Source organism: Microcebus murinus, chromosome 6 (assembly GCF_040939455.1).
Source record: "Microcebus murinus isolate Inina chromosome 6, M.murinus_Inina_mat1.0, whole genome shotgun sequence".
Classification (NCBI taxonomy): Eukaryota; Metazoa; Chordata; class Mammalia; order Primates; family Cheirogaleidae; genus Microcebus; species Microcebus murinus.
Window position 1 is genome coordinate 89,237,737 of NC_134109.1, and position 16,047 is coordinate 89,253,783.

Consider the following 16,047-nt stretch of genomic DNA (forward strand, 5'->3'; position numbering starts at 1 on the left):
GTGCTGGCTGCCTCCTTCCTTCTGATATGTAGCTTACAGCAGAGCTAATGATCGCAGAGGCATTCCTCTGCCACCTGTCCACAGGTGATCTCTTCTGGGATCCGTCTCCAGGTGGCCAGTCTCACCTGCAATTTCATTAGCAAAGGGAAATCCTTTCCAATTGCCCAGCGTTAGCTCTCCCCCCCACGTTGTTTCCTGCATACTGTGCTGCCTCCTGGTGCAAGCTCCCGGTAATACAGGAAACTAAAACCTCAGTGTGCTCAGCTGACCTCTTTTCTCTGAAGTCTCTTTTATTTCCCACCCTGGGATGTTTTAGATGGGGAAAGGAGAACTCCTTTCAGCACTGTTAGATGGGGAGGCTTATGCTGAAAGAGGCCCACAATCTTCCTGTATTTGCATCTGGAAAAATATATGAAATAATCTATATAATGTTAGATCTTAAAAATCCTTAGCCTCAGTCCCACCTTCTCATTTAACAGATGAGAAAACAAAAGGGTTGAGTCTATGCAACTAGGAAGTCTAAGCAGTGTTTTAGCAATTTTGGACATAAGTAGGCATCGTTCCTCAGATCCTAAATGATTCCACATGTTTAGATGTTGAAAGAGGTGTGAAGATTGCTGGTTGTCTTGGAAAGAGACTTTTTAAAAATAAGTTTATTTAATACTGCACATGTATTATACACTATGCAAGAAAAGAGGAGTCAGGGATTTATCTTTATGTTATAAAGGATTGTTCTCCAAGGGGCAAATTAACGACATTGACATGCTAACATGCTTCTAAGCATGCTTAATGCTCATACATTGATCGTCTTTGTTTTTAGCTGTCCTTGGAGTACACAATTTACTCAACAATCCAAAGTTTGATGAAGAAACAACCAACAGTAAAGGTGGCAAAGGGCCTGTAAGAAGTAAGTTGATGTAGAGTCTGTGGTTTTGTGAAGCTTTGAAGCCTCTAGGTGTTGCTGGTAGCAGAGAGGCCTTGCACTTTGTCATGTCACTAGGGTCCCTGGGCTCTGAGCAATCAAACCAGAACAGAGCAGCCTATAATGGGAGCTCTGTCTGGCAGCGTAACTAGTACCTATCACTGTTTTGACCAGAACACACTCTCATGGTGGCACATGCCAGTATGCCTAGCTACTTTTTTATTATTTGTAGAGACGGGGTCTTGCTGCGTTGCCCAGGATGGTCTCAAACTCCTTGGGCTCAAGGGATCCTCCTGTCTGGACTTCCCAAAGTGCTGGGATTACAGGCATAAGCCATTGCACCTGGCTTCTTTTTACTTTTTTCTCTCCCTTTTTGGCTAATGAAATGATATCTCACTTTTTATTTCAGAGTTTAATTACTTTTTATATTTTCTGATTGAGTGACAGATTCTTCTGAGAATATTATTTGTTCATTTTTAATGGGGTTCTCTTATTGATTTGTAGGAGCTCTGTGTATATTGGGATATTAACCCTTTGTATGTTAAATATATTCCAAATGTTTTCTGTTAACTGCTTTTGAGAATTCTTCTATTCTTTTTTTTCCATCCCTTTCTCTTCCCATATCTTCCTCAAAACTGAAGCTCCAAAATGGAAATCAGAGGAGGGTAGGGTATAGTCAAGAGGCCAGGGGGGTATCAAGGCTTAGGAAATGAAATGACTCATTATGGTTTTTCTTTTTTGTATCTCAGATCTTGTAGTCTGGTTATAGTCTGAAAGGAGTCCGTATGGATCAGCAGTAACTTCCCCTGGATAATTTGGGGGTTGAGGTTTGCTGTAGAGTTTCCTGTACTTTTAGCTCTATGCAGTGTCAGCCACTGAGACTTCTCAGTGCAGTTGAGAAACACCAACCTTCTAAAGTGCAACTCAGAGCTATACTATTCCCATGCTTGCTTAGTTGAGAATATGCTTAATATCATTGATATTAGATTATTATTGGAATGAGAGCATATGAAAGGCATGCCATTTTGGGGAAAGTCATCTCTGATTTTGATAGGAGAGCCCTTGTATTTTTTTTTTTAAATTAAAACTTGTGTCATAGATGTTGTCAAAGGTGAAAAGGTAAAGCCAATATTTGAGGAACCACCCAATCCCACAAACGTGGAAGTAAGTCTGCAGCAGATGAAAGCCAATGATCCCAGCCTGCAAGAAGTCAACCTCAATAACATTAAGGTATGTCATTATGATTGTGATGATCGTCTGTCATTTGATTTATAGTGAGGTCAGAAAGCCTACTGGAGGTGGCTGATTGCTTACTTTTCATACCTGTTTGCAGTCCTTTGTAGTCACTGATTTTGAGTCAAGATATCCTTCTCAAAGGAAGAAATGGGTTTAAAAAAAGAGTGATTTTTAGAATTCTTTGAAAAGAATCGTTATACTTGGGTTAAACATAGTACATTAGTTATACCTATTGCTGAGTAAGAAAGTTACTCTAAAACTAAGAGGCTTCAGACAAAAATCATTTATTATTTCATACAGGTTTTGAGTGTTAGGCATCTAGGAGTAGCTTAGCTGAGTAGTTGTGGCCCAGGGTCTGAAGTGAGTATGTAGTGAAGCTGCAATGTCAGGGTTCACTGGGCAGGAGGACCCACTTCCAGCACAGCGCCCTCATGCGGCTGTTAGCAGGAGACCTCATTTCTCACCACAGGGGCCTCTCCATAGGGCTGCCTGAGTGTCCTCACATCAAGACAGCTGGTTTCTCCCAGAGTGAGTGTGCCAAGAGAGAAAGAAAGAGCAAGCAGGAAGCCATAATACCTTTTATGACCTGGCCTCTGAAGTCACACATCGTCACTTCTACTTTATTCTATTTGGCAATAAGTCATGACACTCTCAAAGGGAGGGGATGAGTGTGTGTGTGTGTGTGTGTGTGTGTGTGTGTGTGTGTGTGTGTGTGTGTGTAAACATTGCCTGAGGTCTGTTTTATTTATTCTTACTTGGCCGGTTTCTAGCGTTTAATCATAATAACTGACTTTTATTGAGTACTCACTATGTGCCCTGTCCTTTGTTCAATACTTGAAATTTATTATCTCATTTAGTCCTTAGTAACACATAAAGAGGTTAAGTTGCTAAGGTCACAGAGCTAGTTTGTAATGCAGGCATTACCTCTAGCTGTCCCCTATATGTCTCAGTCCCCAGTGGTCAGTACTGTGCTAAGTGCTCTACAAGAGGGAGTAAAAAGATGAGTAAAATTCATTCAGTGTTTACTCTGAAAAGGTTGTATTAGGAGGAAAACACTAAATAAATAATTACAACATGATGTGATAAGCCCCCAAATGTTATGGAATTGGAAGGAAGAAAAATTTTAATGTTGCCAGGGAGAACCAAAAAACAAAGGAGGTGATATGCCAGCTGGGTCTTGAAAGATGAGTGGGAATTAATTGGAGAAAAGAACTAAAGGAATTTTCAGGCAAAGGGAAAAGCATATTTAAAGGCATGGAAAACAGAAAGACCATGGTATATTAAAAGAATGGCAGGTGGGTCAGTCTGGCTAGAATATGGAGACTAGAAGAGGAAAAGAGGGAAGTTTAGTATGTGCATAATTTCTTGTTTAGGGAGAGCAGGTGATGTCAGAATGTACCATTGCTTTAGGTGGTTTTGAACACTAAGTGGTGCTATTGACTCAGAATGGCTTGGCTGCTGAAGGCTAGGTAATGAACCTCCTTTAGAACGGTTATCATGTAATTAGCCATCTAAACAATTGATGATGTTTAAAAGTAGTGGGTTCTTAACTTGGGGTGAGTGTGCTGTAGAATGGACCACCAACTAGCCATGTTTTCTTCATCTTAGAACATTCCAATTCCAACTCTGAAGGAATTTGCAAAGGCTCTGGAGACCAACACTCATGTAAAAAAGTTCAGCCTGGCTGCAACCCGCAGCAATGACCCTGTGGCCATTGTAAGTAAAATTTTAGAAATATAACATGACTTATTTAATTTACAATTCCGAACCCAACTGTCAGGCACTTTGAACTAGAATTTTGTCAGCACTACACTTTTCAGAGAAAGAAACAAGTTTGGCATTTAACTAAATAAATATTTAGGGTTCTATGTTTAGTACAAATTTTCTAAGACTTTTGCATCTATAGTAATATTCTGTTACAGTCATTGAATAGTAAGCCCTAAAATTCTACAGGAATTCAGTGCCTATAAAAAATGTAAAAGTTGTTTTATTTTAAGCTAGGAAATGGATTAATATGTGTCTAAAATATTTTAAACAACCTAATCTTGAAACAATTTTTTGTTTGATACCCTGTTAACCAGAATATGAAAAAAGCCAACCAAAAGCTCTGTTCCTTCTATGCATTTTAGATAATTCAGCCAAATAAGGAAGCCCCTTGATCCAAGTAAATTTTTCCACCATCACTATCATCATTTTTATTCCTTCTGTTAATAGCTAATTAGTTATTCTTCCTATTATTTCCTCCTATTAGTAGCTAAATTCTTGAGGAATTAGTAAATGCCAGCACCGATCTTTGTGCTTTACGCACATCATCTCACTTAATCATTACTATAATATTATGAGATATATACCATTATTAGTTTACACTTTAAGAAATGAGGAAACTGTAAAAAAAAAAACATAAATAAATAAATGTGAGATTCCTTAAATTAAAACTTGATGCTACAGGAAACGTCCAAAGTCAATACAGTTCTTACAAATTATTAGCACTTCTATTCAAAACATCCAAATGAAACAAAAAAAGTAACTGTCAAAATCAGAAATCTGTATGTATTACTACACCTAAGCCTATTACATTTTCATAATAAAAATCTGTGGCTATTCTTTAAAAAAAAAAAAAGAAAAGAAAAGAAATGAGGAAACTGAGGCTCAGAGAGATTAAGTTGTTTGAGGTGGTACAGCCAGTAAATGGCAGAGCCAGGATTCACCACCAGGTATTTCTGGTTCGACAACCAGGATGCTTAACCACCAAGCTATGCTATATTTACACACAATGCCTCACTGTCATACATTTGCTAAAATATGTCTTTTATTAAGAGCTTGGGCATCAATCACACTGTGGTTCTGTAGCATTTAATGCCCGGCACTCGAATCAAGATAGAAAAACAAAAGTTGTCTTGACTTGATGCTTTGATTTAAAGTAATATGTCTTTTGGAAGATCTAAAATAGCATTTAAAACAGATGACATGAAAGTAATGATCACCTGTTATGGTCCTGGGGCAGAAGAGATGTTTGAAAAGTAGTTGTTAAATGAATGAATAATCATGACCTCCAGCCTCTCAGCAGTAGAGAATATTTCCGTGATGACAACAGCAAACTTGAGATAAACACTCATGTAAAAGAGGCACCAAGCTACAAAATCAGTGTTTTCACCAATGGTTATTACATGTCTAAATTTGTAGGTTGAAAGCAGTTTTGAATTTGAAACCTATCATTAAAATAGAAAAATTGTATAACTAGACCCCTGGTAAGGTGAAATGAGCAGTTTAAGGATTCTTATCTGTGTATGATATTTTACTATCTCTGCCCTTTAGTAGATTGTTTTCAATAAAGCAAAAATATTCACAATATATAACATAATACTTTGTAAATGAATAAAGGATGAACAAAGAAATGGTTTGTCACTTGTATTTAATGTATTATTTTCAGTAAAATTGCAGGGGCAGGGATAGTTTATAGTCAGTCTGTTGTCAAAGAGACTACTGGTAAGTTATCTAACTTCTAGGTCAAATAGATAACTTCCAAAGTGGACTAAATAAATTCCAAATATAGTATCTTTGACACTGTTTTTAATGCAACAACTATGTGTTGAATGTCTATCATCTGACAAGCACTGTGTTAGGAGCTGGATTTTTTGGTAACATTTTTCAGGCAAATTTAACACCTTTTGTAACTTGCTTTTTAAAAAATAATTTATTTGGTAAAAAATGCTGGTGAATATGTAAAGAAAGGGGAACGCTTGTACACTGTTGGTGGGAATGTTAAGTAGTACAGCCATTATGGAAAACAGTATGGAGTTTCCTCAAAGGACTAAAATAGAAAACTACCTTATGATCCAGCAATCCCACTTCTGGGTATATATCCAAAAGAAAGGAAATCAGTATATCGAAGAGATATCTACATGCACATGTTAATGGCAGCACTATTCAAAATAGCCAAGATATGGAAGCAACCTAAGTGTCTATCAACAAATGAATGGATAAAGAAAATGTATATATACATAATGGAATATTATTCAGCCATAAAAAATGAAATCTTGCCATTTGCAGCAACACGGATAGAATTGGAGGTCATTATGTTAAGTGAAACAAACTAGACACAGGAAGACAAATACCGTGTTTTCTCACTCATATGTGGGAGCTAAAACAGTGGATCTCATGGAGGCAGAGAGTGGAATGATGGTTACCAGAAGCTGGGAAAGGAAAAGGGGAGGGAAGAATGAAGAAAAGTTGGTTAAGGGGTACAAAATACAATTAGATAAAAGGAATAAGTTCTAGTACTCAGTAGAATAGTAGGGAAATTATAGTTAATGGCAATTTATTGTATATTTCAAAATAGCTAGAGGAAAAGAACTGTAATATTCCCAACATGAAAGGTAAACATTTGGTTTGAGGGTATGGATATCCCAGTTACCTGATATGATCATTACACATTGTATACAGGTATAAAATATCACATGTACCCTCAAAATATGTACAACTACTTTACGTCAATAAAAAATAAATTTAGGCCGGGCGCGGTGGCTCACGCCTGTAATCCTAGCTCTTGGGAGGCCGAGGCGGGCGGATTGCTCAAGGTCAGGAGTTCAAAACCAGCCTGAGCAAGAGCAAGACCCCGTCTCTACTATAAATAGAAAGAAATTAATTGGCCAACTGATATATATATAAAATTAGCCGGGCATGGTGGCGCATGCCTGTAGTCCCAGCTACCTGGGAGGCTGAGGCAGAAGGATCACTTGAGCCCAGGAGTTTGAGGTTGCTGTGAGCTAGGCTGACGCCACGGCACTCACTCTAGCCTGGACAACAAAGCGAGACTCTGTCTCAAAAAAAAAAAAAAATAAATAAAAAAAAATAAATTTAAAAATGTATTGTTATAGTCACAGTACAATCTGTAAAACAGAAGGACTACAGGAAATGTATATGTATTCATTCATTCTTTTATATGGATAGAGTATTCAAAATATTATTTTATTTTATGTTATGTTATGTTATGTTATTTTTAGAGACTGAGTCTTGCTTTGTTGCCCAGGCTAGAGTACAGTGGTGTCATCATAGCTCACAGCAACCGCAGCCTCCTGGGCTCAAGCAATCCTCCTGAGCAGCTGGGACTACAGGCATGCGCCACCATACCTGGCTAATTTTTCTGTTTTTTGTAAAGATGAGGTCTCGATATTTTGCTCAGGCTGGTCTTGAACTTCTGACCTCAGATGACACTTCTGCCTCGGCCTCTCAAAGTGCTAGGATTATAGACATGAGCCATCACGCCTGACCTCAAAATATGATTTCTAAAGATTGTCACTCCTATTGGAGATTTTTCACTTTTCCTTCATTCTAACTCTAATTGATACGTGTGTCACAGCATCCTCATCTCCACCTGTCCTCCTTACTCCTCAGACCCAAGGGTAAACAGAGAAGGAAGAAGTGGAACCAAGGGGAAAACATGAGGGTTTTAGGAAATGTTTTCTTAGTTGTCGCTGTGCCTGAGTGACTGTTTCATTGACAGCTCCCATCATAAGTCTTCATTTTTAGCATTCAAACATGAGGTGAAAAGGTGTTTCTAGTGGATGCCATTTGCATACCTCAAACCTTATTTTGCTTTCACATTCTAGATTATTATTCTGATATATTGCTAGAATCAGTGAAGCTCTGTGTGATCCACATTCACCTAGACATGTCCCCCACCTAAGGCTGTCTTGCATTTAATAAGAAAACATTTTATTTTAGGGTTTGTGGTAACCATAAATAAATAAGCTCTATGATAGTATTTTAAAACACTCTCCAAGAACCTTGTGCATTTGAGACATTTCTTAGTCTTATAAAAGCACAGCAGTTCCACTTGTGAAGCAGCATGGTGTACCAGGAAAAGCTTTGGACTTGACAGAGAAAAATCCGGCTCTGTGTCCTGTTTTTGTTGCTAACCTATTATTTGGCATCTGTAGTAACTTCTCTGGACCTTAGTTTCCCTCAGAGATCATTGAGGTTTGCTGGTAGTATCAGGTGAATACATATTCACCTAAAAGCAACTAACATGCTGTACAGTTGGGAGGAATAATTGCTGTCCGAAGGGTGTAAAGAGAAAAGTCTATTTTAGCCTTATGCCTAGATGGCTTCATATGGTCCAGCCCACCTGGTTGTCCCCAGATAGTTCCCCTCTCAGCTATGCCCTTGTCAGGAAAGAATCTTCTTATAGGTTGAAAATTGGTTGGTACAGGCACTAGAATTCTGCAAATGGTGACTATGGCTATTACTCACTGTTGATTTAAAAATTATCGCTAAAGCAAAGAGCTTCAAGAGACTTAGAATCAAAAACAGATTCGGTAAGGTACTTCTGGAATTGTTGTGAATGTAGACAAAGCTACGCACATGAGAAGAAGACATCATCCTGTTTTACAGATGAGGCAACTGAGACTCAGAGAAGTTGAATGTGTTGACTAAGATTACATAGCATGTGGCCAAGCCAGGATGCAGATGTAAGTCATCTGTAATCAATCAAGTTCAGTTTACCATGCCTCAAGCACTTCCATTTAACCACATCTACAACAGTTGAGTATTAATGGAATTTGCCCCCACTGAATGCCAGTGAAGAGAACAGGCCCAAATATATATATATAAAAAAAAAAAACCACTATTTTTTTATTTTCTTTTCTCTTTTTCCTTTTTTTTTTTTTTTTTTGAGACAAAGTCTTGCTCTGTTGGCCGACTGGGCTAGAGTGCAGTGGTGTCATTGTAGTTCTCTGTAACCTCAAACTCCTGGGCTCAAGTGATCCTCCTGCCTCAGCCTCCCGAGTAGTTGGAATTACAGGCACACACCACTGTGCCCAGCTAATTCTTTCTATTTTTGGTAGAGACGGGGTCTCACTCTTGCTCAGGCTGGTGTCAAACTCCTAAGCTCAAGCAATCCTCCTGCCCCGGCCTCCCAGAGTACCATTAATAGGATTACAGGTGTGAGCCACCTCACCTGGCCAAAAAAAAAAAATACTGTATTATTAACAGTGTTGCCATATAAAAATCAAGAGGTTAGGACAGCACCATCCATTAGAAGTAAAATATGAGCCACAAATGTAAACCACATTTAAGTTTTCTAGTAGCCACATTAAAAATTTTAAAGTAGGTGAAATTAATTTTAGCAATATACAGATGTTCTTCAACTTACAATGGGGTTATATCAGTTGAAAATATTTATCCAGGTGTAGCCCCATCATAAGTTGAAGAGTGTACTGAATGTGCATCTCCTTTGCCTCAGGGTAAATTTAAAAAATCAAGTAGAACCATGGTAAGTCAGGGACTGTTTGTGTTTTATTTAAACCAATATGTTCAAAAAACATTTCAAAATGTAATTTGAAAATGTAATGAGGTATTTTCCATTCTTTCTTTCATACTGTGTCTTTGAAATCCTGCGTGTGTTTTTACATTTACAGCACGTTTCAACTTAGACCAGCCATTTTCCTGGGGCTCCATAGCCATGTACTTCTCATGGCTACCATTTGGACAGCACAGAAAAATGCATTTCCCTCCTTAACAATCCTGTAAAGTACAGAAAGCACACCTTTCTGTAAAAATGTATTTCTGCTCTATTTATAGAACATTTAAGAAATTCAGTCTTTGTTTTACTAACGGTATTATCCCTAGCACATGGAATAGATGCTCAAATATTTGCTGAACTGAAGTTAACTTGGGCCAACAGCCCAGGGTTATGTTTGGCTGGGTCTCCCCTGTTTTGTTCAGTATGAGAAAAGTGTTTTCTTGAGTTTAAAAGAAATTGGCAAGATCCTGGCCACTTTCCAGGAGGTCCTGCAATTTTTTGTAAAGGCCTAATTGCTCTGGCATTTTGTTATTCTAATAATGAAAGTAAACCCCAAAGCTTAGAGCGTCCATAAGGAAAGGCCTGATGCATATCCTTCTGGTGCTCTGATTAAAATGTGTATGTTTAATTTTAATTAAAGACCTAGCACTGGATAAATGCGCTGTGATTTTACATGGTGTGTCACGATGTCAGTCCAAATTCTTGAGCTTTCTTTGCAGTTCGAGCAACTGCCTGACCCCAATACGCAGGGTTATTCTTCTAGTCCAGTGGTTCTCGACCCAGGGCAATTTTGCCCTCCAGGGGACCTTTGGCGGTGTTCGAAGATATTTTTGGTTGTCATAACTGGGATGAGTGCTATTGGCAGCTAGTGGGTCTCAGAGACCAGAGATCCTGCTAAATATCCTACAATACACAGGATAACTTCCCACAACAAAGAATTCTCCCACCCTAAATGTCAGCCATGCTGTAGTCCCATGTTGAATTCCTTCTCCTCTTCCTTCGTCCTGTCTTTTCTACCATAAAAACAATTAAAATAGTTTAGAACTTCTTTGTTCTACTCCCCAGAAGCAATTCCTATTAGCAGTTTGTTTTTCATTCTTCTAGTTGTTGTCTTTATGACTTTAATTAAAGGGTTGTCCATCCTGACTGCACATTACTCACCTGGAGAACTTTTAAAAAATGCAGATGGTCATGCCACAGCCTCAGAGATTCTGATTTAATTAATCTGGGGTGGGGCCTAAGCATTGGTATTTTTTTAAAGCTCCCAGGTCATTCTAGTGTGCAGCCAAAGTAGAAAACCACTAATATAAAGAAATTTACATTTTTGATTTATCGTCCTAGTTAATTTTTGATTCTCTATTGTAAAAGATGAGGGCAATTCTATACTCACTGTTTTCTATCCTTCCTTTCTCTTCTCCTCTAAATTGTAGCTATTCCATTTATTCACACGTTAGAGCCTTATATATATTCTATGTTTTGTATATAGATTGCTTCCAAAAATTTAAAATCTATTAGCAGCATTTACAATTATATCACTAAATATAAATCTCTGTTCTCATAGGCCTTACAGTCTAGTGACTAATACTGGTCTGATTCTTGTTGTAGGTAACTTACTTTTCCTTGCTAGGAATTTTTAGTGCTTGCTCTCTCTTTTCCCTTGGAATTTGGAAATTTCACTTGTGTGTTCATTTATGAGTCTTTTCTATTCATTCCGAGAAGTGGTTTCTTTCAGATAAAGACTCATGGCTTTCTTCAGCTCTGGGAAGTCTTTCCCTATTAATTATTTGATAATTTCAACCTGTTGTCTTTTTTTTTTTTTTTCCGTCCTTCTGGAAGTCCTCTTAGAGGAATGTTGAATCTCTGCATCTTTCCTCCATATCTCTTTAACATTTTTATCATGTTTTCTATCTGTTTGTCTTTTTACTCTACATCCTTGGAAATATCTCCAGCATTATCTTCATTATCTTCTAGGTCACCAACTTGTTCTTCATGTCCATTACCTTTTTTTTTTTTTTTTTTGAGACAGGGTTTAACTCTGTTACCCAGGCTGGAGTGCAGGGGGTCAGCCTAGCTTACGGCAACCTCAAACTCCTGGGCTCAAGCGATCTTCCTGCCTCAGCCTCCTGAGTAGCTGGGACTAGAGGCATGCATGTGCCACCACGCCTGGCTAATTTTTTCTGTTTTTGGTAGAGACAGGGTCTCACTCTTGGTCAGGCTTGTCTCAAACTCCTGGCCTCAAGTAATCCTCCCGATTCAGCCCCCCAGAGTGCTAGGATTACAAGCATGAGCCACTGTGCCCTGCCCTGTTACTTTTTTTTATTTCAACATAGTTTTTACAATTTTCAAAATGCTTTCTTATTCCTCTTTTTAAAAAAATAGCCAGTATTTATTTTATGGATGTAATATCTGTTTCTCTCTCTCTTCCCCTCTCTCTCTTCCTCTCCCCTGACCTTTTGTTTTTCTTAAGGGAGGTGTGGAGAATAATACATAATTAGAATTTTTACATTTATTTCTGTTCCTTCTATGATATTGTCCTGTTTGGTCAACCTGACTTTTCTCTTTCATAATGTCGATTTTCCTAATATGTCTGGCAACTGTTGGCTGACCGTTCATAGTTTTGAATGGAGAATGAGCTTGGTTTGTATAAACTAGAATAATTTCTTCTGCAGGTGTTGTGGATCTGTTTCACCAAGGGAACTCTCCCTTAAAAAGGAGTCCCCTTTATTTTTCTCCATTTGTCGTCATCTGATAAGTTATATATTTTATTTATTAATTTGCTGACTCTGCCCGCCTGCGCAAATATTAAGCTCCCTGAGGACAGGGATCTTTGTTTTCTCTACTGCTGGAGCACAGTAGAAGCCTGACAAATAGTCTTTTTTGAATGAATAAACGAGTTCTTTTTTCAGCAGGCAGGTGAATTGACCCCATAGCCTCCTCTGTCACTTGCGTAAGGAGCTGGCAGGCAGCCTGGGTCACCTGCAGTTGCTACAGTCAGGAAGGCTTTGCTCAGGGCAGGGTATATTCCAGTATGCAGTAGTTCTCCCTTATCTATGGGGGATGTGTTCCAAGATCCACAGAAGATGTCTGAAACTGTGGATAGTACTGAACCCTATATATACTATGTCTTTTCTTACACATATTTACCTATATGACAAAGCAGGCGTCCTCAGACTACGGCCCACAGGCCACATGCCGCCCACCAAGGACATTTATCCGGCCCTCCAGGTGTTTTTGCCGCCGCTGCCTGTCCTGCTTAGCACCTAACTCGTCCTGGGCCCACAGTGCGCACTCTCCAACGGTCTGAAGGACAGTGAACTGGGCCCCCTGTTTAAAAAGTTTGAGGACCCCTGTGATAAATTTTAATTTATACTTTAGTCTACAGTAAGAGATTAACAACAATAACTAATAAGAAAATAGAACAATTATAACAATATACTATACTAAAAGTTATGTGACCATGGTCTCTCTCTTAAAATATCTTATTGTACTGAACATACCCTTCTTGTGATGATGCGAGCTGATAAAATGCCCACACGATGCCATGGAGTGAGGTGGATGACATGGACATCGTGATGGGCTACTTTTGACCTTCTGACTATACGGCAGAAGGAGGGTCATCTGCTTCAGGTGACTCTGGGTCACTGAGCCATGTCAATGTTCGTGGTCGGACATCAGGAGCAAATGATGCCGATGACTTAACAGGCAAGGACTGTATGTGGTGTGGACACGCAGGACAAAGGGATGATTCACATCCCAGGCGGACAGGGAGCAGAAACGCGTAAGATTTCGTCACGCTACTCAGAACGGAGCGCCATTTAAAACTTATGAATTGCTTATTTTTGGAATGGAATTTTCCATTTAATATTTTCCAACCGCAGTGGACTGCAGGTAACTGAAACCTCGAATCGGGGGACTGCTGTATTTCAATCCTGGCAGAACTGCCTTCCCCTCATTCTCCCACACTGCGCCTGGTGCAAGGTCTGGGGGTGTCCCCGTTTCCGCACTGCTTCTCTCTCAGGCCACAGCACCCTCACTAGGCTCTTCCTAGGAGACTTGTCACAGATAGTCATGCTGGCAGCTTCTCTTTTCCAGGAAGGTGCTGGAAGGGTTGGGGTACCCTCCGCCTACTCTAGCTGTTTCATCTCTGCCTAAGGCAGTTCTTCAATGAAATGCCCCAAACGGGACCTACCTCTGGCATCTCAGGCAACAACTTTCTCTGTGCTGATTTCTCCACCAATCTTTCTTTATGGGGGTGGGAAGCTCTGGGAGAGAAGGGGAGCAGGCAAGTGTAACGTGTACAGGTGCTGTCTCAAACTGGAGTCTCCAGTGGATTTGCCCCTCTAAGTGGTGATTTTGTTACAAAAGTTGTCTTTAAGGAATTCTGATTTATAGAGGCTCTGAAATAACATAATTGAATCAGTACCACCCAAGTGCTAGCCAGTGGTAAAGTTTTTTTTAATGCATTCATATATGGTAAAAGGTGAAAAAAATAAGGTAATTCAGACATTATGTCCTTACTGCTTTTTTCCTAATGATAAAATGTCTTTTCTCAAAAAAAAAAAAAAAAAAAAAACAGATGGTAGTAGGCTTTTTTTTTTTTTAATATTCTTAACAAAAAACAGTTGGTAATCATATGTCAGTATCTTTTTTTAACAAAATCTTTTGCAAGTATGTGAAATTTGTAAGTGTGGACTACTGGACTAAACTACTTTTACTGCAGTTTTAAATTATCATCTTTGTCACTTAGAGGTGAAAGTATGATTTGACTAAGGTTTCCTTTAAGTGCTATAAAAAATATTTGTATTTAATTTGGAGGTGAGGAGTTTAGTAAATGAATTTTTAGAAAGCTAATGAAATCTTTAGAAAGCTAATGGTTATTTCTTTTTGTATAATAAGGCTTTTGCAGATATGCTGAAAGTAAATAAGACCTTGAAAAGTCTAAACATAGAATCCAATTTCATCACGGGAACTGGGATCCTGGCCCTGGTAGAGGCACTGAAAGAAAATGACACCTTGACAGAGATCAAGATCGACAACCAGGTAAGGAAGGGCAGGCACTGCTAGCTCACAGGGTACACAGTGAGGGGATAGTGCCACCAGGAGTGAGTTAAAAGACAGAGTTCTGTGTGTGGCTTGATTTGGTGTCCTGGCTTTCCTGTAAGTTGTAACAGTTTCTGGCCCATAGAGAGTGTGCATGTTACTAACTAAACAATGCTCCCTGGGCAGCCTGAGAAACAAGAGCCTGCATCCCCTCAGCCCTAGGCTAGGCAGGCATCAGAAGTGTTAACAGCTGCTTTGTTCAACCATCAACATTGCCTTTTAGCTTGACTCTCAGCCCAGTCCATCTTAGACTGGCTTTTGGCATTTACTGGGACAGTGGCTAGAAGGAGAACGCAAGGTGACCACAGCCAGAGACTCAGGTTTTTTGTCTTGGGCTGCAGGCTGCCAGAGACAAAAGAGCAGACCCAGGCTCCTGCAATCTGGCCCTGGCTCCGGAGAGCCTGTTTAAAGGAATCAGAGTTCTAGAGGATGGACTGGGCCGGAGTAGCAGGCCACACCCACAGTGTGATCAAGATCTCATTTCTGCCACAGCATTTCTCAGGTTCCCACCTACAGCCAAAGCGAGCTGCTTTTCCGTATAGCTGCTCCTGCCTGTACCTTGGAGACCCCCCCCACCCCCGGGCATTGGCCTGCAGTGCCTTCGGAGCTGCTCTGCTGGCCTCAGCTGGCTCCCGCCCACAACTCGCAGCTATCAGCCCTGATGCTGTGCACGGCTCCGTTGCCTACAGGGAAGAGTCTACAATGGGGTTCCAGTGAACCTGAACGTTCAGACACTATATCTTGAAAAGAAAAGGGTCTGGCATGGACCTGGAAGAAGAGAAAGCAAAGAGACTTGTGGTGTGAGCATTTCCCTTTGGGAGGTGGGAGGGCCAGTGGGAGAAGGGGAAGGGTGCTCAGAACACCCTTTAGATGTCTGGGGGCCATGTCTGAGAAATTCCCTGCCCCAGACCTTCCAAGATCTGACAAAGCCCCAGAGTGCCACCCAGGACTATTGCCTAAGCCTAGAGACCCCCACAGTTTCATGGAGGCCCTTGCTCTCCATCTTCACTAACCAGGACAAGCAGGGTCTCTCAGTGCAGGTGCTCTGGCTCTGACCTCCTGAGACTTGTTGCCAGAGGAGCAGGGAAACCCCTCAAGGAGACAGCAGCTGCTTCATTCTCACCCTGCCAGAAGGGGTGCACCACCAAAGCAGCTTTCCCAGGTGCAGAGGGACGGAGGGCACACCCAGGGGATGTGCCACACGTGGCCGCACACACTCAGGGGAAGCTCGATGCTGTGTGTCCTGGTGTGTGTCCAGCTGCCAGTGAATGAAGAAAGTGGTGTCAGGGAGTACAGAGGCAGAGAAATTAGCTAGAGAGAAATAGGGAGTGAGTGAAAAGAAGTGACAGGGATCTTTGTTGAATAGACTAGTTAATAGAAGAAGTTAAGAGAGCTTTTAGTAAATATTTCCAAGGGATCTAAGACAGAAGCGGATACTTTGTTCTAAAGTGTATTTAACTTTTTATGTTGGTTTAGGCCATTGTGA

General features: G+C 40.1%; 1 protein-coding gene across 3 annotated transcripts in view; it reads left to right on the plus strand.

Moving 5' to 3' along the window:
- TMOD2 (tropomodulin 2) overlaps positions 1–16,047 on the plus strand; it is a 47,096-nt gene that overhangs the window by 23,675 nt on the left and 7,374 nt on the right. For all 3 annotated transcript variants that reach the window (XM_012763471.3, XM_076004370.1, XM_012763470.3), the window contains 4 exons: positions 821–907; positions 2,022–2,152; positions 3,767–3,874; positions 14,358–14,501. In XM_012763471.3, the coding sequence (XP_012618925.1) occupies positions 821–907; positions 2,022–2,152; positions 3,767–3,874; positions 14,358–14,501 (470 nt within the window). The remainder of the gene's footprint in view (positions 1–820; positions 908–2,021; positions 2,153–3,766; positions 3,875–14,357; positions 14,502–16,047) is intronic.